At 37.8% G+C, this 26,120-nt stretch overlaps 1 protein-coding gene across 1 annotated transcript in view; it reads left to right on the plus strand.

Annotated features, from left to right (window-relative positions):
• Window positions 1–26,120, plus strand: part of LOC150075085 (uncharacterized) — a 157,183-nt gene that overhangs the window by 39,397 nt on the left and 91,666 nt on the right. Inside the window, exon 2 of the mRNA XM_090389179.1 lies at window positions 10,943–11,068. Within this exon, the coding sequence (XP_090245305.1) occupies window positions 10,943–11,068 (126 nt within the window). The remainder of the gene's footprint in view (window positions 1–10,942; window positions 11,069–26,120) is intronic.

Below are 26,120 nucleotides of genomic sequence, written 5' to 3' on the forward strand. Positions count from 1 at the left end.
TTACTTCTTTAATTCGAAACACATGCCTTAAGGCCAATTATTATCTCTGAAATGTTTATAATATTGGTGGAACATACTTCAATTAAAGTCAGTGTCTTTCTGTTTGACTGCCTACTAAATATGCACGCAGTAATGTTATCTAAAATCCATTGGAGGTGGTGTTTCTGCTTCCGAACTCTTTGGTCACACATGAGTTCCATGGTTAAGTTTGAAAAGACTTTCCATCTACTGAAGAAATTTCTATTGTTCGAAACTATGGAATTTGGAATTTTTTCTGTTTTCAGCAAGTGTGCGGATATAAACCTAATATGCCTTTGGACCAATCTAAAAACTTACCCTCCCCCCCAACCATACCCACAATAATTGGAAGGCAGGAGGGAAGGTAATTTCATAAAAAAAAAAAAAAAGAAGTTATCTTCACTATTTCCAATTCATAACTAAAATTAACCGTCCCCCCCCCCCCCCACCGCCGGGATAGAGGAAGAAAGTTGGCAGGGCAAGTCGCCCGATCAGATCGGCGAAGTGGATGAAGTGTCCTTTCCGGTGTTTGTTGTCAGGCGTGGCAGAGGACGTCTGCATTTTCAATTTAGGATCAGGGATCATGCTCGACGTTGGTTATTTTCCTATTGGGGTCCTTGTGTTACTAGTCATATTCTTAATTTGTCATTATCGAGGTTTGTCTCCTGACATTATTTGTCTTTTGTCTTTTTCTGTTCAGAGTTTAAATCGGTATTTATATCCTGCTGGGCAACTTGAAAAAGGTCGGGGTTGTCGCACAGCCTCGTTTTATTTCTTCTAATTGTTTAGGATGGTTGCCTCAAGCCTTCTTCTTGTGAAGAGGTCCTGGGCAAAACGGCTGAAGGCTTTGTAATCCTCTTCCGTGTCCAATAGGTAGTGCTCATGATTTATTGGAATATATTTTATTCTTGTAATAAGGTGTCATCTGAAGTCCTCATGTTTTTCACAATCGTGCATTATATGTTTCCAGGTCTCCTGCCCCCCCGCAGTGGCAGCTGGGGTCGTTTATAATACCCAGTACACTTAGTTTTGCTTTTATTGCGCCATGGACTGTTAGGAGGAATGTCATGTTTCGCCCTGGGTTGAACCACGAGGGGGCTCTTGGATAGGTTTATTGACAAGCGGTATAAATCGGGTCACCTCACCTTTGCATGAGGCAGACTACCTGTTCTGCCACACCCGCACCAGGTGAGCCTCAAGACGCTGTTTTTCAACTCTGCTGCTGTTTTTCAACCTGGACTTGCCAAGTCCAGGTTGACGCCTTCAATGTTCGCTGGTATTCCTTTGGCGTGAAGACGTTTGATATGAGTCCCCAACGGAGCACCTCGAGGTCTAGGGGGAGCCCCGCTAAGACGAAGTACATGCGTGCTCACCGTGCTGCAGGCGCGCGTGATGGTCAAGATCATGTTTCTCTGAATTGTGTCTCAGATTCTTCTATTTACGGCCATTTTGGTTTTACAATACCAGACCGGCGACCCATAGGTGATCGCCGGGATGAAGATCCCCTTGAAATAGAGCGAGAGTATTTTTCTGTTTAGCCCCCAGTCTTCTACTTCTAGTAGAAGTAGAAAACGAAATTCTAAGAGAAAACAGACAATTAAAAGAGTCAGAATTTGAAACCATTCTTCTTAACTTAGTGCTCAGAGATATAATCGCCACAGATACAAATAACACTAGTACCGTAATTCATGATCATTGTATTTTTCAAAAAATAAATTCAAACAGCTCTACGTGAAATTCATAAATCCACTAGACTTGTGTCCCACTTTTAGAATAAGCTACTATTAAGGAAAATTTTCAAAAAGAGAAAATAGAAATTTACAACTTTTTTAAATGATGCTGATCTGTTACGAAGTGGGGCTTTCGCAACGAATTACACCAGCAGTGCAAATCAACAGAACTTTTCCTAAGAAAACTATAACGCTATTTATTTGTAATGCAGCGCAATCCCAGATGGCCGTTAGGCTGATGACAGGAAACCAGACAGTCCATCCATAGATATTTATGCTTAAGGTATAGTTTCTAACTTTTGCGTCCTCTAAATTAAGAATCGGTTAGAATAATCACTGCGATCGTTGCTCTTCCATACCATCAAAAAATGCATGGGCTGTCAATGCCAGAGAATTTTCGTGGACTTCTTCAACACATTTGAAAGAGTTATTCAGACTTCGGATGAAAGGTTCTCGTTGCGCAAATGAGCCCTAGAAACAGACGCAGTTTGTTTGAATTGCAGAGACATCTGAAGTTGTATTGGATCCAGAAATTTGGCTTATGGGAATCAATCTTCATTTTAATTCAAATATTCACACCACAGCTAAAAATCAACATAATCTCAGAATTATGAACAGAAATTATGTTACTGAAAAGAGATGAAGTCAAACGATAGTGAACATAACCAAATATAATAAAAGAGGTAGATCAATTTTCTTTTTATCAGAAGAAACTTTTGGGAGTTCCTTCCACCGTTATCCAAGATTTGGAGAGCTATCAAAAGGCGTAGGATGTCTCATGTAGTGGCAGTTGTTGAGAGTTGCCAAACAAGAAATATATGTCGAGTTTTTCCTTCAGGGATGAGCGCGAGGTTGTGCCGTACTGGTGGTAGACAGAGATTCTCAAAATAGCCACCATAAATTTTATTAGGTGATTTCTTCATGTATCTGAAAAAATCACTTAATAAAATTTATGGATTACCGTGTTTTAAAATTAAAATACAAAAGTGTCAAAAATTGAACTGAGTCTTACAGGCTAGTTGCTTTCACTGACTGTATAACAAATTTTATTATGCAACGTATGTAAAACTTTTCAATTACAGTCAGCGGATACATCAACTATGCATATCCAACTTGGCAATGCATTGGGAGTACACAGTCCACTTCGTTGACAGGAGTTGTCAGCTTGACGCCCACTCTGACACACTGACACACACCGCCCACTGAACGGTATTACCAACTAAACTATTAAATTGTTATGGATTACAGGTTTCAATGTTTTTTTGCTTGAAAGATTATCTGAAGAAACGATCGCTGAGTAAGGAAACGGAAGCGGCATCGTCGGAATATCTTTTCAAAGGTGTATCCCTCAGACAGGAATCGGTTCTGGGACCGTGTTGTTTTCATTATTGATAAACAAGGCGTGTTTTGTTTTAACTCTGAAAACATACTTCAGCAAAATACTTAATCTTTCACAGATGACCTCCAATTCTATCAAAAAACAAGGTTTCAGCTGATATGAATATCAGCCCATAGAGTGCAAGGAATCTGCAGGCTTTTGCTACACCAGCCTAAAAGTCTACACCAGTCTTATCAACTTCGATGGGGTGCCCCTGCTATAATGTGATTGGTTGCCAAACTCTGTATGCCCATTTCGATGTCGTTCCTCACGCCAGGCAAAATGGCTTTGAACCTTCCGAGAAGCTCGATGTCTTCTTTAGGTGTGGTCTCCAAACTTAGACACAGCATTTCCAAATGCAGTCTTCCGATTCCCCTATCTCTACAAGCAAATGTTCCATAAATCATTGATAGGACGCAATAGGCTTTCACTGTTGCCTATCTGCACTGATCGGAGAACTTAATGTCCGACCATACCGTAACTCCCAAATCACTCCCCTTCTTCCTCTAAAAACACAATAAAATAATAGCTATCAAAGTTATTGGGATATCTATTTATTGCCCAGTTTTTAACTTCGATGTAATCATTAGTTTTATTCATGGAGGAAGAGGAGGTGGTCGCGTATCACAAAGTTTAGGGAGGTCTGCTTTAGACGACATCACACAAACAATTTTGCAAGCTCTAAAAGGAATCTCTATGGAAACTTAGCATTCAAAAGGGAATATCACTTGGTTCAACTCATTTCGCTTTAAGAAAACACCTAAAACTTTTCCATACCGAATCCAAAGTATGCTGAGTTTCAATTTCAGGATAACGTTAAAAGATTATGATTCTATCGCTGGTTTAAAAGTTTAAACCAGCGATTTTAAAGTTTAAAATTCTCAGTGAATGTATTTTACTAACGAAACCTGGTTTCACCTCAGTATGGAACCCTGAAAATCGGCACATTTCTTGCATAACACCCTTCATGTCCAAAAAATCTGTGTTTGTGTGGCATATCTCGAAGAAGGGCAGTTGGACTAATATTTTTTTGCACAAACTGTACCTCTGATGTTTATCAAGGCATCATAATGAAAACTTGCATTGCCAGAAGAAAGCGAAAGAGGTATCTGGCTCCAAAAGGATGGGGAACAGCAGATGTCTCTTTCGTTACCACGGCACGTTCAACCACTGAAGTGTTCCAAGACTTTTTTTGGATATCGAATAATATCAGAAGAACTTTGACACCTAGGTCTCCAGATTTAGCATCCTCAGACATCTTTTTGTAGGGATTATTATAGCAGAATAATTTCAAAATGATTTAATGGTAGTTTTTAAAAAACCTTCATTAAAGCAAGTTATGAACATTAGTATTCGACCAAAAAAATTAGATAACTACTCATGTACCACGTTATAAGGTTTGGAATCTTCTAATCTGAAAAGATACTCGATTACTGAAGGGCGTAACAAACTTTTCGAGCCGAGACTAAATATCAAAACATAGAATAACTGATAAGAATCAATATTACTCAAGTTTGAATGAATACAGCAATTGCTGTATTCATTGAAACCACCACCTGTATCTGCACAAAACTCATTAACTTGGAAATCTCCTGGAGTTCCATATTAAGAAACAATCTTCAATAACGGTAATTATTTTATAAACATAATAACTTTTCAATTTTTTATAAAATGCGTTTAACTGTGATAGATAAAAGAAAACAAAAGAAATGAGGCTTCAAAATTTCAGAGAATAAATAAGAATAATTCAGGAAGTGATGCCTTTTAAGAACATGAAACGACTTATTTACAAGAGTGCCCCTACGCACACGGTTATTCTTTCAAAGTAAAATATTCCTAATTGCAGTAATTCGTCTTCTTATATTTTAAAAGGAGAAACTTCTTCTCTGCCCTTCTTTTGTGAACAAACCCAAACCGCATTACTGCAATTATAGTGTAGTATACAATGTTTGGATAAACACCTCCAACGCAACGTTCAGTAAGAATCAGTTCACATATCATTTACATCGCCATAACGGCAACGGCGTGCAAAATGTAGGTAATATTCTTCATAGGTGTCGTATATCTGTGGGAACCTGACCTCAGTATGTATTCCGGTGTATTCTGAGCCAGCATTAAAGTAGAACAAAAGATTTCAGAGATTCATTAACTGTTAATTATTTAAAGTACCATAATTGCAAACAGTCACATTATATGCAGTAAAATCTGACATTGCTGCTGGAACAAGATAAAATACAGTATATGAAACCCTAATTTGATGTACAGAATGAAAAGTTTGAAAGAGGATGGAGGGAACAAAACTAAATTTGTTTCACTCACCAAGTTGATAGTTGAGACTTCTTAGAAATAAAGGCTAAGTAATATCAATAAAAGCACTTCATACCTATCTGGACTCTGAAAAATGTCACATATGCAGGTGTTTCAATTAAAAGGTATTGGCTGTACATCTCGTTTAATTTTAGATTTAGGCTATTTTTCGTGGGGACTTTTTTTAGAGATTTGGACTGAAAGTTTTGAATTTGATGTTAATATTGAACAAAGTATCACTGTTTAGATTTTACGATTTCTGAATTTGAATTCTGCGTAATCAATCGCGTTTGTCTCAATGGAAAAGTTATTCTTACATTTGGTTTAATCTAAAAACGTCATCGGTGTACTTCTGAAACGAACGTAACCGATTTTATTTGAAGGGGGAAAAAATATTTTTCCTTCCCTGGCTATGCTTCTAAAATGACAATGCTACACCTTACATGGCAGTATTATCGAGCAGTGGTTAGAAGATTACAAGGTGCCCTCGCGGTAGCACAGATGCGTCCTTCCAATACCGAGTGAAAAAGACCTAATTTCGAATCCCGTCAGAGACGCGAGAAATTTTTATGGGTATTTTTCACAACATGGCAAAATTAATCGGTCTCAGGAGAGGGTAAGACGGTTATTTCTCAAGGAAACTCGGGGTTTTTTTCGGGAAAACAGGCAAATTGACCACAGAATACATGCAATTCACAGATTCAATATACTGATGCCTCAGAGCCTTAGCTATTTTGGCACATAACACACATTACATTAACAAAACAGGACAAAGTTCCCGTCTGCATTGCCCTCCCAATCATTTGATATCAATATAAAGAACATAGAATAAAAAGAGTAGTTCGGACTGGAATTTTCGATTTTACTATATCATCTTGATCACCTTGAAAGTTCTAGTACTGTACTAGAACTTTCAAGGTGATGTCCAACAGTCTGGACAATTTTGAAGTAACTAATCGCATATCGTATTGTTTCTAAGGCAATGGTTTTAGCGTGTACGAACATGATAATTGTTTGAGCTATAAATGGAGACTTGTAGGCATCAATATTAAGGTGAAAGACGAAAGAAATGTTCTCGCTAGCAGAATCCCTACTTAAATCCAGTGAAACATCTTTGGGATGAGCTCGAATGCCGAATCAACATTCCACTTTTTAACTATGCAGCTGACGACAGCTTGGACGAAGTCTAGCATATCTAGTTAAAGATTATCAGCTGTTTCTTGCACTTAGGACCTTTATATTTAACAAACACTTTTAACGGGCACTTAACGGTGAATTGGCAAGATTAGTAAACTAATTGTATTTAAATATACATGCATAAGGCTAGTTATATTTAATTTCTTGTTCAATATCTGTTAGAATATATGCTAAATAATACTTTCATAATAATATATTAATAGTAATTCTTTTTGAGCTAAACGATCACGTGAAGCGCGGACAAATACACTTTCGGGATTATGATTATGTTCTTGTACTTTATCTGAGAATATAAATAGAATATTTATTTTATTTTTATGAGCCCAAATGTGATCCCCTTCCCAGACAGCAACCAATCAAATTCAGTGAGTTTTATGACATGAATAATTTTCTCTAAAACTTTCGGAGGAGAATAAGGTTTTCATATGACGCATAAATAGTACAATTAAAAGTAAGAAATTTCAGAGGAAAGTTGCTTTCCTAGCAAGGCAACCAAAGAAGCTCATGAGATGTTAGTACAGCATTGTATCAGAGTAAATTACATGTATTCTAAGGTCGGGTTGTCTGTTTGGTGGATCCAGAAAAACCAGAGTTTCCGAGGGGGGATAATGCAACTGCCTTCCTCCTCACTGTGGATCATGAAAGCCAGTTTCTGAGGGGATAATGCAACCCCTTCTTCCTCACTGAGGATCCAGAAACTCGTCCTCATTGTGGATCATGAAATCCAGTTTCTGAGGGGTATAATGCAACTCCCCTCTTCCTCGCTGTGGATCCAGATGATCGCTGTGTGTCTCAAGATCGACTAAAACTTGTTAATAGTCATAGAACAGTGCGTAAAAGCGATAAAAATGACTCACATTAGATGGGACACGTAAGACCTTTTCCACATGGTGAATGGTTAGAGATCGCAACAACTGTGCTGACTGTGAGGAGGAGGAGAGAAAGAGTTTTGTACATAAATTAAAATTACCATTAAAATTAAAATAATTATAGAGCATAAACATAGTTTTGTTGATGTGCGATCATGAGTATATTCAGGGATAAATCATTCTTGTAAACTACACTATACTGTACTGTATTTATTCCGGGGGTGGGTTTCTGCTATGACGAACAAGACAGGAAGTTTGCCGTGGAAGTAGCTTCTTGTTTAGATGACAGAACTCTTCCGTGTACAAAAGAAATTTTAACGGTGTCAGGAAGAAACGGGTTTCCATGTAGTCTTGTGTTCCTATTAGACTTGCTTAACGTTGTGGAGGCAGCCAAGGTTATGACAAAAAGAACAAAAAAGGGGGGTAAGGTCATCCCTAAGGCTGAAAGTTATCTCTAATTTGATATATATTGCAAGGATCCCATTATATCATGCAGTCTCCTATTTGTTATGTTTACTTCAATGAATAAATTTCTAGATGTCGGGTTAAGTCAACGATTTCCAGTGAGCGAGCTAACGAAAACGAGATGTGCAGAAAAACTCTCCTCACTAATGCTAATGATCGTTTTTCTTTGTTCATAATAGCAAGTAAATATTGCCACAAGCTTTATGACTCACTCACCCTCTTTTCTTGTCTATATAACTTGTTCTTCAAAACCGACAAGTGTTCTTGTGGTCGGTTTTCTTGTCATTGGACGCAAAACCCGAGTTTCGGAGTAGGAAAGCCATGCTACCCTCAGCCACTGTAAAAAAAAGCTCATAAAAATTTCGCAAATTATTAACGGATTCGAATCCAACCTGCATGGATAACGATAATTGTAATGCTATCCGCTAGGGCAATCTCAACGTACTGAATGAAACGAGTTTTCGTTTTAACTCTTGTTACTGTATAAGGATACGATGTATACCAAGGATATGCTGCTTCCGCGGTATAAATTTACATTCTCAAGGGCATGTTCAGAGCTGTTCATTGTGAGCACCACAATATAAATAAAAATATATATATACTTGCCCTCACTGACAGGTTCCTCCACAAGCAGCTCAACAAAACGTTTTAACAGAGAGAAATATAAAATTTCATGAAAATCCATCCATTGGGAGTTTAGTTATTACATGCAGACGGACGGACAAATCATCAGAAATAACTTTCAAATTTCTATTTCTTCAATTTTAATTAAACGAACTTTGAATGAATTTTAATGAAATTTTATATTTCATTAAAATTCATTGGTTAGTTTATTCATTGGTTAGCCTTACAAAATGTGACGTTTGGTGATGTTTGTGGATACCTGGAACGGGACACGATGCGGCCAAGGGGATGCATCGTGTCCCGTGTGTTAGGTGGAAAGAGTGTGACGAAATTAGATGATGGGTGTTTGTAATAGCTTGAAGAACAGAGTGGATACCCTTGAAGGAATTAAAATGGGACCATCCAATTCCCAAGGCAGAAGTGTTGGTCCTACAGGAAGTAGTTATTGTCGGTGACTATTGTTAAGGAAACGGGAAATATATTGTGCAAAAATGATAGCTGGAACAGGACCAGGGTAGACCTTCTCAAAGGTGAGTCGATCTCAAAAGACAGCAGGATGGTTTTTCTCCCAGAAACTCGGGATTTTCGTACAGCAAACAAGCAAATCAACCAACGAAAATACGTAACTTACGGACACAATACATACGGTGCAGGATTTTGACCTGTCAACCATGAAATACTGATCCCATAATTGGTAGTTATCTTCAGAATCGCTCTAATTCACCTCCAATTTGTTCAAAAGAATCTAATTAATTGAGAGACGAGCAACATGTCAAGAAGAGATTCGAATGTTGAAGGAAACTTCTCCAGCTCCCAATCAGAACGGTTAATTATAAACTTCTTTTTCTTTTTTTTATCTCTCAAAAATAGTGTATTGATCTCAACCCTTTCAATTAAAAATGTGAATGGGGGAGGACTTCAGGCCATGAAGGCCTTTAAGCCTTTATGGCCTGAAGTCCAGGACGAAGGTCAGTTCTACCGAGAGATGAACAATATGATGTACTCGCTTCCGTAGCAGTGAAATGTCCTTTCAAGCGTTAAAACAACGGAATAATCTCAGTCGTGACAGAGAACACTTTCTCATGTTATTGTTTTCTATTTTATCCCCTGAGGCCCCATTGTTAAAACATAACAATTGGGGTCCAGATGCTAGCTCGTCCTCTTTAAACGTGCCACGAGACCGGTCAAACAAACATTCTGTCGTCAGTGAGCGCCATTCATTGTACCCGAAATAAGCGGGTCAGAGAAAAATATATTTGTTAATGTAATTTCGTTGTCCTGAAACGAAGATTCACTAAGGGAAGTTCTTGCTTTCAAGTGAACTTACCGAAAAAGTGAATAAAAAAGAGAACTGTAATTATTGATGCGTGTCTCATCTTTATGATCTTTTTTGTGTTTGCAAATTGAGAAGACTATCTTAAGTTATGTCAAAATGTAGGGGTATTTCCAATTTCCAGCGATTATGTGGTATCTATAAAATTAGATACCAACGACTCATCGCCTTAGCTATCTTCGTGCTTGGATAATTGATGTGCCAAAAATTGTCCAAACCAAGGACTTAATTTTAAAATATTCAAAAGATTGACAAGCAGTTTCCATGAGAATAGTTCTTGTTAATCTAATTCACACTGCACTACAGGACTGTTTTAACCCAAGAAAGGTCTATCGTTATCCAATACTGTTGATTATTTATATTTTTATAATACAGGGTATACATCTTAAAACTAAACCCAAAAACGATCAATGGCTTTACAGTTTATTATAAAATAATTTAGGAAAAAAACTTTATGAGCAATGATGGAAGTGTCCGGCGTTGTTAGCAATCCATAAATTCCTTCTTTTCATCATAAAAATAAGTCAGGGAATGTTAAACCATAAGCCCTAAGTAGCCAAAGTCTTTGTGATATGATTCGATTACCAAAAAATTCCCAAAGTGGTTGAGCGTGCAGTATGGCAGATTGCCCTGTCCTGTTCGAGCCAGGTGTTCATTTTTCTCCAGCAAGGCAATGAACTCAATATAATACTTTGTCATTTTTGAACAAACTGCCACCTCCGATGACAGTTTATTCAAAAATATGAGTCCAACTATCCTTATTCCAGATATTGGGACAAATGGCCAAGTGGATTCTTAACTGGCACTAAATAAAGCTGAGAGACTTTCAGATAATTATTAGAGGTAGTCATAACACTAACAGAAGTGCGCCTCTAGAGTTAATTTTTAATAACATTCAATAAAATATGAGTTCTTAAAATAACAATTCATTTATTTTTTCATAAGGTGAATTGCGTTAAATCAGTTATTCATATATGTTTTCTGCCAATCCGTCTACTAATGATTTCTTCTTTCTTTTCAGTATTTACTATCAGCAATACGTGTGACTTCGCTTCAGAATTTCAGTGCAAAAATGCGCCTGCACAATGTATACCTCTAACTCAGGTGAAGGATGGCAAACTTGATTGTGCCGACGGGTCCGATGAAGGTAAGCATTTAATTAAATAATTTAAGTCGCTGGATTAGTAATTGTTTTAAAAAATAGCGAAGCGCAACACTGTTCTGTTAAGTTCACCATTTTCGATTGGATGACGTTACTTCTCGTGAATTATTCGTTTATACTGCCTTAATGGGGTGGAAGGGTTGAAGTCGCTACTTTGTTAAAAGCCAAGTTTGATCATTTGATCAATTAATTTTTCAACGTATGTGGCTTTGAGCAACATACGTTGCTCAAAGCCACAGTCACGAATTCGTGTCCGGTGGTGTAGTTACTCTTCATATATCGGTCATACGATGCTCGTTATCGTGAACTGGATACTTTAGATTGCAGCAGTGAATTTAAATAGTTTAGGCATAGTTTTAATGAATTATTTAATAAGCTATCACTAGGGGCTCCTAATTTATGGATTCACAAGAAGTGAAAATTAAACGTGAGCCTCATGTTATGCTTAATAATATGTGGTAAAATGACTGCCATAGTCCAAAGAACTTGTGAAACATTTCTGCCAAGTCATCTGTACAGAAATAAAATTCTGGGACGTATTCTAGGGAACAAAATGAGAAAAAAATAAGTGTGTCCTATTTTTAACGATTATAGAGCTAGGGCTGTTTGAATAAAAAAAAAAAGTGACTATGGAGTTTTGAAAGGTAAAATAAGAATTAGACATATTTTGAAAGGTAGAAGTAGAATCAGACATATTTTTTACCGTATTATATGACTATTTTTATTTTATTTTGGACCCTACAACATATCCTCTGGGAAATTTTTGTGCAAACTTTCATAATTTTAAAGCATCCTACACACAATACCAATATGAGTATCTGTGACAATTTTTCTTGTGGTATCTTTGTTTGTCTGAAGCTATTTGCAGTTCAACAGAGAGAGAGAGAGAGAGAGAGAGAGAGAGCGAGAGCACTAAGCATACTACAAGCATTTTATTTCATCAAATATTCTGATAATTCTGATTAGAAGTTGCATCACGTTATTTTGGAAATCTTGGAAAATTTTCTATTAGATGTTGGAAATCTTGGTAGTGATCCTGGAATCATTCAGAATCAATTTTTGCACGGTGGGTATATGCGCTGTCGTTTCGAAAGAACCCATCACAGTCCATGTAAAAATTGAACCACTGCAGGGTGAAGTTGGTCCAATACAACAGAAAGATATTCACTGGAGGTAACACAACCTTCTAATGGTATGAGTGAACCCAGTCGGTATCAGCCGAACATACTCCATATCATACTTGAAGTGTACACGAGATGGCCAGAGGACAGGCTTCATAAGATTCACGATTTAGTCCTACCACTGGTACAAAAAGGTGCAAATCAAGACTCGTCAGACCACATGATCTTTATCCATCTTTATCCATTGTTTCACAGTCTAGTCTTGGCTTTGGTGGCACCACTCCAGTCGACTTTTTCGACTGGAGTGGTGCCACCAGTCGAATGAAATAGCTTTCATATAGGCACACGAATAATAAATCCCAGCTTCTTCAACTCCCGTCGTATAGTTCTGTTCGAAATGGGTGTGTCATTAAAATCTCATCTGTCATTAAAATCTCACGGAATATCACTTAGTCAGTTGGCATCTGTTTGGAATGGTCTGTGTTCAGGCCTGAGGAATTACTGACGGATTTTTCATTCAGTCTCAATTAGGTAGTTCCAGAGTACAAAGATTTTCTCCCTCGAATTATTTCGGATTTTTACTGCCCACGAACAGGCAAGTTGTCCTTGAGAGTATGCACATAGTCTGTATAAATTCTGTACAAAGTCTGTATAAATGAACAGTATTCTAAACCTTCTGTATGATTCAGCAAAATAAATAGATGCTGTGGAATAAATAGTGATTATTCAACTTGTAATGCTAATTGTATTAATATTTAAAAGGAGAGGTGGACTCAATACTTCAATCAAAGAAGTCTTATACATATCATATTACGTGACAATTGCATTCCTAAAATTCATATCCGTATCCTTTTAGTCTTATGTCGCAATAATTGACATTAATATCTATCCCACCTGTTTTCTTTCTCTCCAAGTATAAATGCAACGGCCGTCCTTCTGCTAACAAGGCCATCAAGATAATAAAACAACATTTAACGCAAGTACGCAAGCAACCTTCCGTTAGAAATACTTGAGATTTTAATCACTAATTTATACGTTAACTGAAATGCCTTAATCGCCTATTTCACTTACTGTATTTATTCATATATAAATAACCATGGCAATTTTAACGAAAATCACGCTCAAAAATGAGCTAGCAAATTTTTCAGTGATTTAGCTTACTCCAAGATTGAGTGGCCAAGTAAATTTTAACACCAATCAGTTAAGTTTCTTCCTTTTAGACTCAGTGAGAGGTGATTGGCAAGTTTCGGCAGCGAAACCAACTGTAATCTCCCTTTACATGTAGCTGTTAAAAATGATCAATAATTTAAGTTCATCTTAAAACAATGGTCTCGTTTAGCCCGTACTAAACTATTAAACGGTTCCACTGTATCCTTAGAGAGACAAAATCTACTTAATTTTTGTTTTCTTAGCTGTTCGAATGTACCAGACATTTAGTACTGATGTCTGGATCAATTAAAATTACAAACACGATCTGAACTAGTCTGTAATATTTCATATATCCATTAAGGAGTGTCATTTTATCCATTAAAGTCAAGTCTATACCAATTCTTTCTTTACTTTAAAATCATTTGTTTCATTTTATATATTTAAGTGACACCCTACACCTTGCTATTTGAGTTGCTGAAGGTTCATACTAATATGAAATTGAAGCCTTAAAAAAAGAAAAATAACAATAAAAAAAGCAGCGCAAGTCCGGCTCCAAATTTTAAAGAAACCTGCTGGAAGTACGTTACTTCATTCCCTCTGCGTCACAAAAGATTGCTGCTTCTCCTAAGAGAAGACTATATGAAGAATAATGAGGGTTCTTACTTCTTGTTTGCATAAATAGTTTAACTTTTTCTGTTTTTATTTCAACCACACTTGTAACTGAACCCGTTCTAGTTTCTTGAACAGCCTCTCCTCCTTCTGGTGGTATATCGTGACCACCAGAGTGAAACAAACATAAAATATATACTTTATATTTTTTAGGATTTTTAGAATTATTAGAATCCGTTGTAAATCGACACTACAGGTTGTTGAAGAATATGTGATGGTCTGGTTCATGCCTTGTTTGGAGAAGGGGGAGGTTAACGAACCTCTTCATTTCCGCGGACCAATTCCTGAACGCTCAGAGAATTTTAATATCACTGAACACCAGGCGCAGCCCATCATATCGACTGGTTCGTAGAACATAATAGAGACTTCCCTTCTTCAATGTTCCCCACAATCACCAAATCTTACCAGTCCCACACCACACGAGAGCAATGCCATGGAAAGGACCATATAGCACCAGAAAAATGAATCATTAATATGTAACATCTATATTTCAGTGCCTCAGGTTAGTCTAAAAATCGAGCAGTCAGGGTATTTGTTTTCAAAATTCTAATAATTTTACCTGAGGACTATCCACATGAATTTCTCTGAGATCTGGATTATTTTTATGGTGGAGAATGATACATTGTATGTACGTCTTTTTACTTTCGATCACTGGTTGCTTGTGTATAAATGAGGCCTGGAGGAACTGGCCAGGTGTTCATGCTTTGGATATGAATATCGTTATGTGCTTGGACACATTCATGTCTGCTCTTCTGCTGATAAACTATAGTATGAAATGAGTGAGTAAGTAATACGTGCGGTCAAGAACTAATCAACCAACAATTATTCATCCACACTTCAAATTCAGTAATTATCTTTCTGAAAATCAAATTACTCACTTGCTTTATTTGCAATTACAAAGCCAATAAAATGATAAATATGGATTTTTACTTGCTATTTTGCTAAACACACACACACACACATATTATACTCTCTAACAGTAACTATCATGAATTGACTCGAATATCTCACGTATGACATTGTAAAATCACGCATAAAAGCTAAAAGCTGTTATCACATTAACCGCTACAAGAAACATGGCAATAACAAACTCCTGGAATGAACAGCATTTCTTCATTATAACAAGGACTTCAGATATAACGGGAATAAAATGAACTAGCATTCCGGAACTTGGTCTTATTTCCTGTAATAAACAGCGTGGAATTTTAAAAAATATATGTCAGTGTTATCCCACAATTCCTACAATTTCCCCAGTGGGCAGAACTGCTCCCACAGAATTGGGGCTTTCCTGTCATACTCTGTGGTCGCGAGTACAGTTCCGTAAGCGAGAGGTTTCTGGCCACAGAAGTCGACCACCTGGCCGTAGGCAGACTGGATGTAGGCTGATCAACTATCTGTCGTCAAACCAGTTCTCTTAACATACAGTCGACCTGAATTTTTTAGTCCTTATCCTCCTGACTGTAAGAAAAAAGAACACAAACAAGGTTCATGGAATTCGCGAAACAGAATTAACTTGAGTATGAATAAGGACTCGAAATTTCAACGTTTTTTTGCAATTAATGTGACTTAAAATAATTCAATAACAAGATTTGTGAACTAACCGTGAGTTTTGATCATTAAAGTTATTTATTGTGACAAAGAGGTCTAATGTCAGTAATTAAAATTATCCATTTCAGATACGTCACGAAGCATACTCGAAGGACAAAACCACTAAGACAGATTTACTTTAAAAACTGAAAGGGAATCAATTTTTAATTATTCTCTCTACCTCTGCTCTTTGGTACACCCTTCCTCCTTATGTAGTTGAAAATTACACGCTACGACAATTCTTATAATTAAGGGAGACTGCAAAGGAGGTAAGCAAGCCCTTGGCCACAATTTTGAGAGCATCCTTGGATTCAAGGGAGGTCCCTATGGACTGGAGATGTGCGAATGTATCCCCAATTCATAAAGGGGGATAAAAGGGCAACAAGAGTAATCACAGACCTGTTAGCTGAACTTCTGTTGCAGGGAAAATAATGGAGTCACTGGTTAAAGAAGTAATGCAGAACCATCTAGATAGAAATGCAATTACACTGCAGTCACAGCAGTGATTTGTTAAGGGGCGATCTTGTCTAACCAATCTCACTGGATGCTATGATGCAGTAACAACGGAACTGGATGCAAAACACTACTTAAGCAGTACTGTTGTACATAAAAGACTGCTGTGCAAATTGGAGCAGCGTGGCATTAAGGGCAAAATATTGCTATGGATAAAGGAATGGTAATGTTTTTAGTGGAATTTCCGGGTTCAGTGCTGGGCCCATTGTTTTCTATATTTATTAATGATATTGATCAGGCATAATGTCTAAGTTTTAAGATGATACAAAAGAGGTTACTGACAATAATCAAGGAAGAGTACTGCAACAAAATTTAGAAAAATTAGGCAGATGGTCTGAGAATTGGCAGTTGAAGTTTAACATTGACAAATTCAAGATACTGCAGCAGCAATCCCAGATTAACGTGCCAACTTTGTGGTACTACACTCAAGGCAGTGGAAAATGAAAAAGACCTGGGTATTGTGCAGCCAGATATGAAGTTCTCTCAGCAGTACAGATAGGCTGCCAGGACGGCTCATCGGATTTTGTCAATGTTATACAGGAACTTTGTTAGCAGGGATAAGAAGGCGATTATCCCATTGTGGTAAGATGGCCTCCGTAGCCAAGTGGTCAGGAGCGGGCGTGCAGTAGCACACGCTCTTTGAGTAGACCGGGGTTCAAGCCCCTGACTGCTGAATACGGTCGATCTGCCAACCCGCACTGGACCAGCATGGCAGATTATGGTCCATTTCCCTCAGCATGAATTGTTGAGGAGGCTTCCATCCTGCAGTGGGTTGATAATGGCTGCACTTTACTTTTATCCCATTGTACTAAGCAATGGTTAGGCCGCATATCTTGAGCATACAGGTCTAGAGGCCTCATTTTAGAAACGATGTACTGTAGATCTGCTGCAGTAGATCTAGATGATAGTCTTACCAAGAAAGGCTTCAGTTCTGAAAATTGCAGAGTTCGGAGACTAAGCACCTGAGAGGTGATCAGCTTGACGTGTTTAAGGCTTTGAATGGATTGAGAAAGCTAAATTCCGATGGCACTCTCTCCTCTTGCTCAGACTATACACATAAATTCAAATTGAAGAAGGATGGCTGGAAGATAGATGTGCGGAAGTTTGACATCGGCTAGTTGATTCTTGGAAGAATCTTTCATCTGTTGTTGTGGAATTCAAGGAAGAACTAGATAAGCTATTGGAGTGGATGGACAGACATGTGATGTTGGGTTTTCTTGGGGGTGTGATGCTTTATAAGATTTCTTTCTTGTATCATATGCCAACTTCTTCAAAAGCATCGTTATCCATGTATTATTCTTAGTGATAAATAAATGAAATTTTTTAACGTAGCAAGCTATGGGAAACCATTCGCTCAGCAATTTCATTGCATGCTTCGTGATTTTAATTACATAAGACTGGAGACGTTGGTGATTTCAGAAAAGTAATGGTGGGTAGGCTATTTAATCCCACCTCCCCCAAGAAGGGGAACTCTCATTATGTGTGTGTTTCTTTCCTTAACTCGGAAATATGTTAGCCCTTGTTGGGATCTTCTCGGAGGTGGTACGAAGACTTCCTCGACGATTCTCAAATCTTGCAGATAATGTACTATCGATGAGATGATTGTTTTGTCATATCTTTTATGCTACTTACTAGCTAGATTTTAAAATAAAGACTTTGCTTTGAATCCTTCTCTGTTTTAATACATTCAGTATACTGAGTTTGCCATCATATTAAAAATTTCTACACGTGTTTAGCACATGAGCGCTACATTCACTCAGTACCAACGGAACTGGTCTGTTCTAATATCCTTAATAATTTTCAAAGCTTTCAGTCATAGTATCCAAGTGCTTTTGCTCCACATACAGAACTGTGCCGCCTGATACTGCCATGCCGCAGGAAATGTAAAAACTGTCCCCCAGTCTTATTTACAGGTGTGGTGTGAAATTGAGAGCAGCTGCAAATAGGAAGTAGAAACAGAAAATGGAGGTTGATATCGAAGTCTATAAAAAGAGCAACATTAATGGTAATAAGTTAAGTGGATAATTACACTCGGAGTAATAACCAAACTAGGTAAAGGAAGTATGAACTTTATAATCTTTGTATATATTATATTATATTATTATAGTAATAAAATATTTATTATATCTGCTGCTGCAGTTTTAAAATAAATTTCTCAAATAAGTCTAAAATGCCGATGACCTAAGATTCTCACTCCCATCTGGCCAATATTAATATATTGTATATTCTATACGCGATATTTGGCGATTAACACTACCACAGTAAATGAATTACTCCATGAATTAGCAGCATACCTACTTTCTAATCAGTTTGGCCTTAAAATAAATCCAGAAAAATCAAGCGCATGATTCTCCCTTTAAAAACACATGTCATCCAGCCCAAGCTGGATGTTCCTGTCCCAATTGTACGAAACACACTGACTCGGGAGTGGAGTTTGATCCCAAAGTACTCTTCAACTACCACCTCCAGAAGCTTCTGAACCGCGGCACATTTTTCCACACTTCTATATGCGTTTGAAATTTGGACATCAATTACTCCAACAACGATTACTCTTTTATTAAAAGCCGAGTACTGGCTTTTAAAGTGCACACGTGCAACTTCAAACACGGATTGGGGAAAGCTGAACACTAAATGCAAAACTCCTAACAGATACAAAGCATAATTTGAATTCCAGTAATAGAAATATGTGAACTTTGTTGAGAAGGAATTCTGGCACATTGGGGTGCAATCTAGTGCGTGATCAAAAAGTTTAATGCGGGGCCATGCAGAGGCGTAGCTTAGAGGGAACCCTGCTTGAGAGTCATATTAGTATCTTCCATCAATGAAGTACCTTCTGCTTCAATGGAGAAAATAGATCCGACACAAACTAAAACAATAACAAGTGAATAAGAAATCATATGAATTGATAAAAGAGGGAATATAAATCCATAAAATCGATTGTTCTTGATCTTTTAGGTGCCAGCGACTTAGACCATATTGCGCAATATGGCCTTAGTAGCCCTTTACCATTAAACAGCATATCAACCAACCAACCAGCAGTATGTATTATGTCTATAAACTGCAAATGTTCTGTGGTCAGTTTGCCTATTTGCTGGACTAAAAAATTGCAATTTTCATTGACCATGTCCACGGATGCGATGCTAGTTTCATTACTAGTTCGTCGAATTTCATAATTTGGAGACATTTGTTCTTTCGAAGATGTAATGAATAACAAGTTACTGACTCATTCAAAAACTCACTGGTTAAATTTATACTAAGCGATCAACCGAATATGAAAAAATTTCGAAATATCGAAAGGTAATTTTTCTTGAGAAAGAAAATGCCAAAAAAGATTTTATTGATCAAAATATGATTCGAGCAGAAAGAATTTCAGTCAACTATGACTAGGTCTTAGTCTCCTGGTTTATTTTATTGCAATACTCTTTAATGACTCTTCAAATATATTAATGTAATTATTTTATAATATATTAAACCGTATTTTCTCTTTTATAAATAATTCTGTTTCGTGTTTAAAGCAACCATTACCTAAACATGGCGAATTTCTCATTCGTTTCGGAACACGAACATTCAACAAACATTGTAGTCTTTCAGTGACTGATATATGTTGCACAACCAATAAAAAGTTAAGTTTTAAAGTCCAATGGATACTTTGTATTATCCAGATACAAAATACAAGATAAAAAGAATTATCGATGCCTTTTTAAGTGTACTGATTTACTCTGAATGAAGTGTCGGTATTCTTGAGATTTTTCATCCAGAAACCGGCCTAAGAACACACGAATTTACATAAATTATGCACTGGAACTTCATCGTCTAATCGCCTTGGTATTAATCCAGAAAAATACTCTAACTCTTCAAGAACGTTTTAAAAGTAAATATTCCGAGAAATGTGTATAATGGAATCTTGTTACTACCATGATTTCGAGACGTACAGCAGCCGGATGCACTCTTTTGAACAGGTGTAGAAGTCTGTAAACTGCATGCTTGAAAGGTCAAGTTGTCTGCAACTGCTCGCTGGGAAAACCCCGCTTGAGACCGAATAGGTTAACATGATTAATCAGAAGAGGCGAAACGAAACTACGTAGAAACAAAAAAGCTTCCTTTAGCGACTAACAGGAATTGAATTCTGAACTTTTTTTTTCACAGCAGACATATGCTGGGTTTAATTTCTAAAATCGAAAAAATTAAACGACTAGTTCTGCACTGATCATGATATTTTTACATCACGACAATCATGTGTATAGCGTACGGATATTTCCATGTAATCTTGTTTCTTTTTAAAGGTGAGAACTTATTTTATATCGAGATTCTCAACAGAAATGTTTTTGCTATGTACGATACAAAGAATAGTTTTTCTCTGTCTTTATACCAAAATGGTTACGTAACGTTCTTGGGATATCCAGAAACACAGTGTCAAGTTGAGTTCTGTTGTGAGTGCCTTTTGTACGTTATGGAGAGTGACTAATAGGTTTGTTCATGTTGATCCACCTTCACGAGGGAAGTGCGTAACCAAAGCAAAGGTCAGCTGTTTTCTTTTTCAAGGTAATTTAGAACAGAGCTGCTTGTCCAAATGAACAGGATGCACGGTCTGACAGTGTATCCTTTCCATCAGTGGGGAATGTTAGTAGAATCGCCGTCTTCCCCCACCGGATGGAAAAGACCTGAATTCGAATCTTCCATGACGCCAGGAATTTTTTTATAGGCCTTTTTCACGTCATCAACGGGACTCGAACTCGGGTCTTTTCCACCTGGTGTGGGGAGGACGGAGATTCCAACAACTGTGCTACCCAAGAGGGCACTGATTTATGAAAAAATTGATATTAATATTTAAATTTCACTATTATTAAAACAGTGGAGATGGGGGAACCCCTGGTGCCGATAGACCCTAAACATACACACTATTATTAAAACAGTCAGCAACACTTACTATACGGAAAAGTAAAGCTGAATCAAAAACAATATGCCAGTTTCTTGGATGTTTCAGACACACCTCAGGCAAAATGCTGTAAAGGAAGTTCCAAAAGAGATGTTAAATAGGCTGGTCACGACTGTCTCTCACAGCAGATAAGTTGAATGGCCCACCTCTTGACAGTGACCCAAGAAAGAAGTCCTCAGTGCAAGTTTGACTACTCTATGTAGCTATGCTCATTTCTAGTTCTGAAGAATTGTGTTATCTCTCGTTTCTTGTTCCAGATAAACAAGGACATAATGGAGGGTAAAAAGAATAATAATAAAACGTGGATCTTTTATCATGTTTGTCCTACAATACTAATCTGAAGCAAACATAATGAAATATAATGAAACTGTCTAGACCGCAATATAAGATATTTCTATTTAGGCTACAGAAAGCGTGAATTCATTGAATATGCTCAACAAGCAGTAAGAATTACTATAGAATCCATTCATTTGCAATATTGTCGATTTTCGTTCTAAAGTTGGTCAGGATACAACTGCTGAGGGACTTAGAAAATAACTGATGATGTCGCTGTTGTTTTGCTTCTGCGCCAAAGTAAATAAGGACATGGGCTGGCAATATACGTGCTGGCGTTTATCGTGGGTGCCTGTTTTGTTTGATAAAAAAAACAAAACAAAACGAAGTTTTCGGCGAGATGTACCATTCAACGCTGGTCCATGACAGACTACTTCGGCCACGGTGTAAAAAAAGACCACAAAAAATTCCTCTGACCTTGCAAAAGTCGAACCCAGGCGTTTTTCAGCACGTACTGGAAACACAGCAATCGGTAATCACTCTACTTTCTCATTTAGTGAGAAAGAATAAATCATTGAACGGACAGTATCAGTCAGGACTGCGAAGCAATCATTTCTGGTAATCGTATCATCCACAAGGATGATGACACAATATAATCTGGACAATAGCTGTTCATACGAGTTAAAAATCTGCTACATCCAACAGTTCAACTGTAATGATTTGATTTTCATACAAAAAACATGACTGTCCGTTAGATTCTTGTGAATACAGTCTAGTTTTTGGAAACAAAGTTGCAAACATATGGCATTTACTCCTAATTGCTGAGAAGCATTGTATTAACTGGTAGCAGTTGGTAATTCTAAAAATTAATGAATGATACAAGTGGATGTATCATTCGCCAACACAAAAAGAATATCGATGAATGATATTCGTTTTGTGTTGGCGACCAGTTCGCAGCGTTGGTAACTGTAGTAGCCTTCGATTATGCCAGTAATCTTTGGTGGCTCGTGCCAGCACAGAATAAGGAATCATCAGAAACTCTCAGAGGTCCAAAGAAATTGTCATTTTCAATTTTGAGGCCCATAGATAGACGATACTGTATCTGAGCACAGCTGCTCGGTTGTTAGTAAACATGTATACCGTGATACAGCAATGTCAAGGTCACGCGACTGTTCTAGAGGACGTCAGTGATACACAGGTGACAATCACCGCTTACCACATACATGAGTGAATGAGGTTTCTGTTTATACTTCCGGATGGCCAGAACGGATGAGAAAAGACAAAATCTATCAGATTAGGGCCATCCAGGAGATATCTGCCCATGAATATTTACGTACATAAATTGCTTGTGTTCTCTGGTCTAATTGCCTATTTTTCTGGAAGAAAACCTCGAGTTTCCGGGGAGGGAAACGATGTTAATACTCCCTTCGAGTGGTGAAGATTGGTTTGTGGCATTGATTGGCCAGTTATATTGTAGGTCTGTGATATACTGGAGAGGGTGGGGAAACTTGTAGAAAATACAGAAAGTGGACAATGTCCCTCAAACCAATCTCTTTGTCATCATATGATGGCGATAACAAAGAGATGCAAACTAACATGATCATTTTAAGAACAGTGAATGTGTGTGTGTCCTTCTCACCAGTTAAAACATTGCCGACATACAATGAAACTCACCGATCATTACCACAGATCATATCATCTCCACCTTACAGAGTAGACAGTTCCTAGAACTGGCCAACCTTAGCAACGTTTACAAATGCTGCTGGATTAACCTCCATCAGAAAGGAGGACGAGAAGGGCAGTTCAGCAATCCGTATCATCAGTTTTCAACAAAACAAAGTTGGCATGAAGTAGGGGGAGTTGCTAAGCAGAATAATATGAGTCCTATAAATATACACAAAAGAACCTTTGCAGAAGTAGTAACGTGCAGATCAGAATGTTTCTATTCGTATTCGAATGTTTCTGTATGTTTTAAGCGCCAAGAAGAGGTTATGCGACAGCAATCTATTGTTTCTGTGAATTTAGTGTGAAATACAAGGAACAAAAAAAAAAAAAACGACTATCACATTAGGACTACCCAAGATCTATCTATCATGTCTGCCCATGTGTATTGTGTCCATAAATTGCGTGTTTTCCCTGGTCGGTTTGCTTGTTTTTACTGGACGGTCTTTGCGGGTAGTACAGTTGGTATAGTCACCGTCCTTCCTACACCGAGTGTAAAGGATCTGAGTTCGAATCCCGTCAATGATGCGAGGAATTTTTATGGGCCTTTTTCACAATGTGGCTGACTTAGTCAGCTTCAAGCGAGGGTAACATGGTTTTTTACCCCTCCCAGAAACTTGTGTCTTTCGTCCAGCAAACAGCAAATGCACCACAGATCAGAGTTTTCTGTGAATAACGCAATTTACCGACATATTAAACCGACATAATTTCGCAATATGGCCTGAGTTGGTGAAGCCCCTAAAACCCCTGCAAGAACCAACCAGCCAACCTTTGCTGGAAAAGACCCACGTCTTCGGGGACCTAAACTGAGATCAACCAAATATGACAGGGAGTGAAAAAAAGTCCACAAAAGTAGCCTCACATCATTGATGGGATTCGAACCCAAGCCTTTTCCACCCGGTGTAGGGGAGGAGGTGATTATATCCACACATTGCTCTTCTCCCCACCTGACCATGTGAACTACAACTCAAAACTCACTGAGAGAAGTATACAAGGAACATTTACATTTAAAGTGAACTTGATCGACTGCCCTCTAGCCTTCCACCTATATGCAACTTATATTCTCGTTGTATAACTCAACTACTGGCAGTTGGTTAGTATAAAGTCAAATACAATATAAACCCCAAGGGTCAACCTAAAATATAAACTGTAACATTAAATCAAACCAGCAGCGACCATTGGCCTCGCGGTGGGGACGGCCATCACACCCTCATCATGAGTTGCCGTCCCCACCATAAAGAGGTCAGTTTCTACTACCAAATTCGGCTTCTACGTCCATAAACATATCTTATAAACCAGCAGAGCTGGTCAAAAAATCTCCCGGCAATCAAGGAGTTTAGACACTGTATCCTCATACAGAGCGAGTTCCTCGCTCAAGCTGAACCCTTAGGTCCACATAAATAGTACGACACAAGTTGCGGGTCTCCGCCACACGAGCAAATCTAAAAGGACTAAGTCCAGCTGAAAGAGCCTAGACGTCAAGCCGTGTCCGGTGAGGATGCAAGGGGCCAACAACCCAAACTGGAGCTATAGTCTAAGCACCCGTCCTATATGCACTCACAATCGCTAACCACTCGGATAAACTGGCATAGTTTTGAACGAAACCTCTTGGCCACTTGTAATCCTAAATAAGGCGATACCTTTACAAGTTAGCTTAGGCTGTAAAAGCCTGTAAGTACATTTCCGGTAAATGACAAATGACTTTTTTTTTTTTTTGGTTAATTACAAAAACATCAACTACAAAATGATTTTGTAGTTGACGTTGATGTTTTACAAAATGATTTTGTAGTTAACGTTGTTTGATACTAAATCCTCGAAATGATTTCTATATATCGCAGCTATCCTAGGAAGAAACAGGAAAGGAGATTATTCAACTGATCAAAATCTTTACACAGAATGCCAGGGGTTTTATCAATAAAATCTATGCATTATAAAGGCTACTTCTACTAGTCGAATGTGATATAATGCGCCAAGTCTAGTCATGGTTCACAAAAGATAAACAACCTGACGTCCTTGTCCAGACATCTCTTTTTATTTCAATGGAAATGAGAAATAGTTGGAAGGGAAGAGGAGGAGTTGTTATATTCTAATTGAACCACTATCAGTCAACGAAAATACAACGAACTCAATCTGAAGTAATATGCGCGACTTTTAATTACCAATGCCTGAACCTACAAACAAATCTAGTATGCGTTTCTGCCGACCATTATGAACAAAAAAGAACAGAGTTCCTCATGTGGGGCAGCTGCACTCCTCACACCAAAGATTCCTACTTTCGTGGCGGGAGATTTTAACCTGCTCATGACTAGGTGAAGTAAAGAAAGAACTAGACTTATCCTAAGGACCTTTCGCCTAGTAAAGCAATAATAACAGGAAGTCAACCATTAGAGCTGCAATACCACAAACTCATCAATTTAAAACTGAGGTTCACCACCTGCAAATTTTGATCTAACTATCCTATCCACAGTCTATGAATTACATCTGGTGACTGGAGAAGCCCATGTCACAAACCAGTAGAAGAGATGCTGAACTAGACGGATCAAAAGTCTTAGATTGAATTCCTAGCAATGATGCAGACAAAAAAGGGGCCTCATACAGCGGGAAGATCACACACACCAGCCTCCCTTTCAGGATAAGCGCAGGTGATAAGGCACACCAGTCAAGAGACAGCCTCGAAAGTAGTAAAGAAAACAATTTCCCCTCTAGCAAATTAGAGCATGTCCCTTCCATTTAAGATCATTATTATTGATCATTATTCTCAAGGATGAAAATTACGAAGAATACGACATTTAAAACGCTATAACTCGATAATGGTACGAGATAAGAAAAAGATTTTTGGAATAAAAGTTTCTCATTTGTATAAAACCTCTCAGAAGTGAAAGCCCTTGTGCCATTTAGAATTTTTAATTATATCCTTATTACATTAACTAAAATGGCTGTCTAAAATGTCTCCGGGGCATATTCCTTTGGTATAAAATTTAAAGTAAGAATATACCCCGGAGCTCCCAATAAATAGCTCTGTTAATTTTTTGCTGCTTAATAGGTGATTCACCCTACATAGTCAACT

Source organism: Mastigoproctus giganteus, chromosome 14 (genome assembly GCF_048544385.1).
Source record: "Mastigoproctus giganteus isolate SK-2022 chromosome 14, ASM4854438v1, whole genome shotgun sequence".
Taxonomy (NCBI): domain Eukaryota; kingdom Metazoa; phylum Arthropoda; class Arachnida; order Uropygi; family Thelyphonidae; genus Mastigoproctus; species Mastigoproctus giganteus.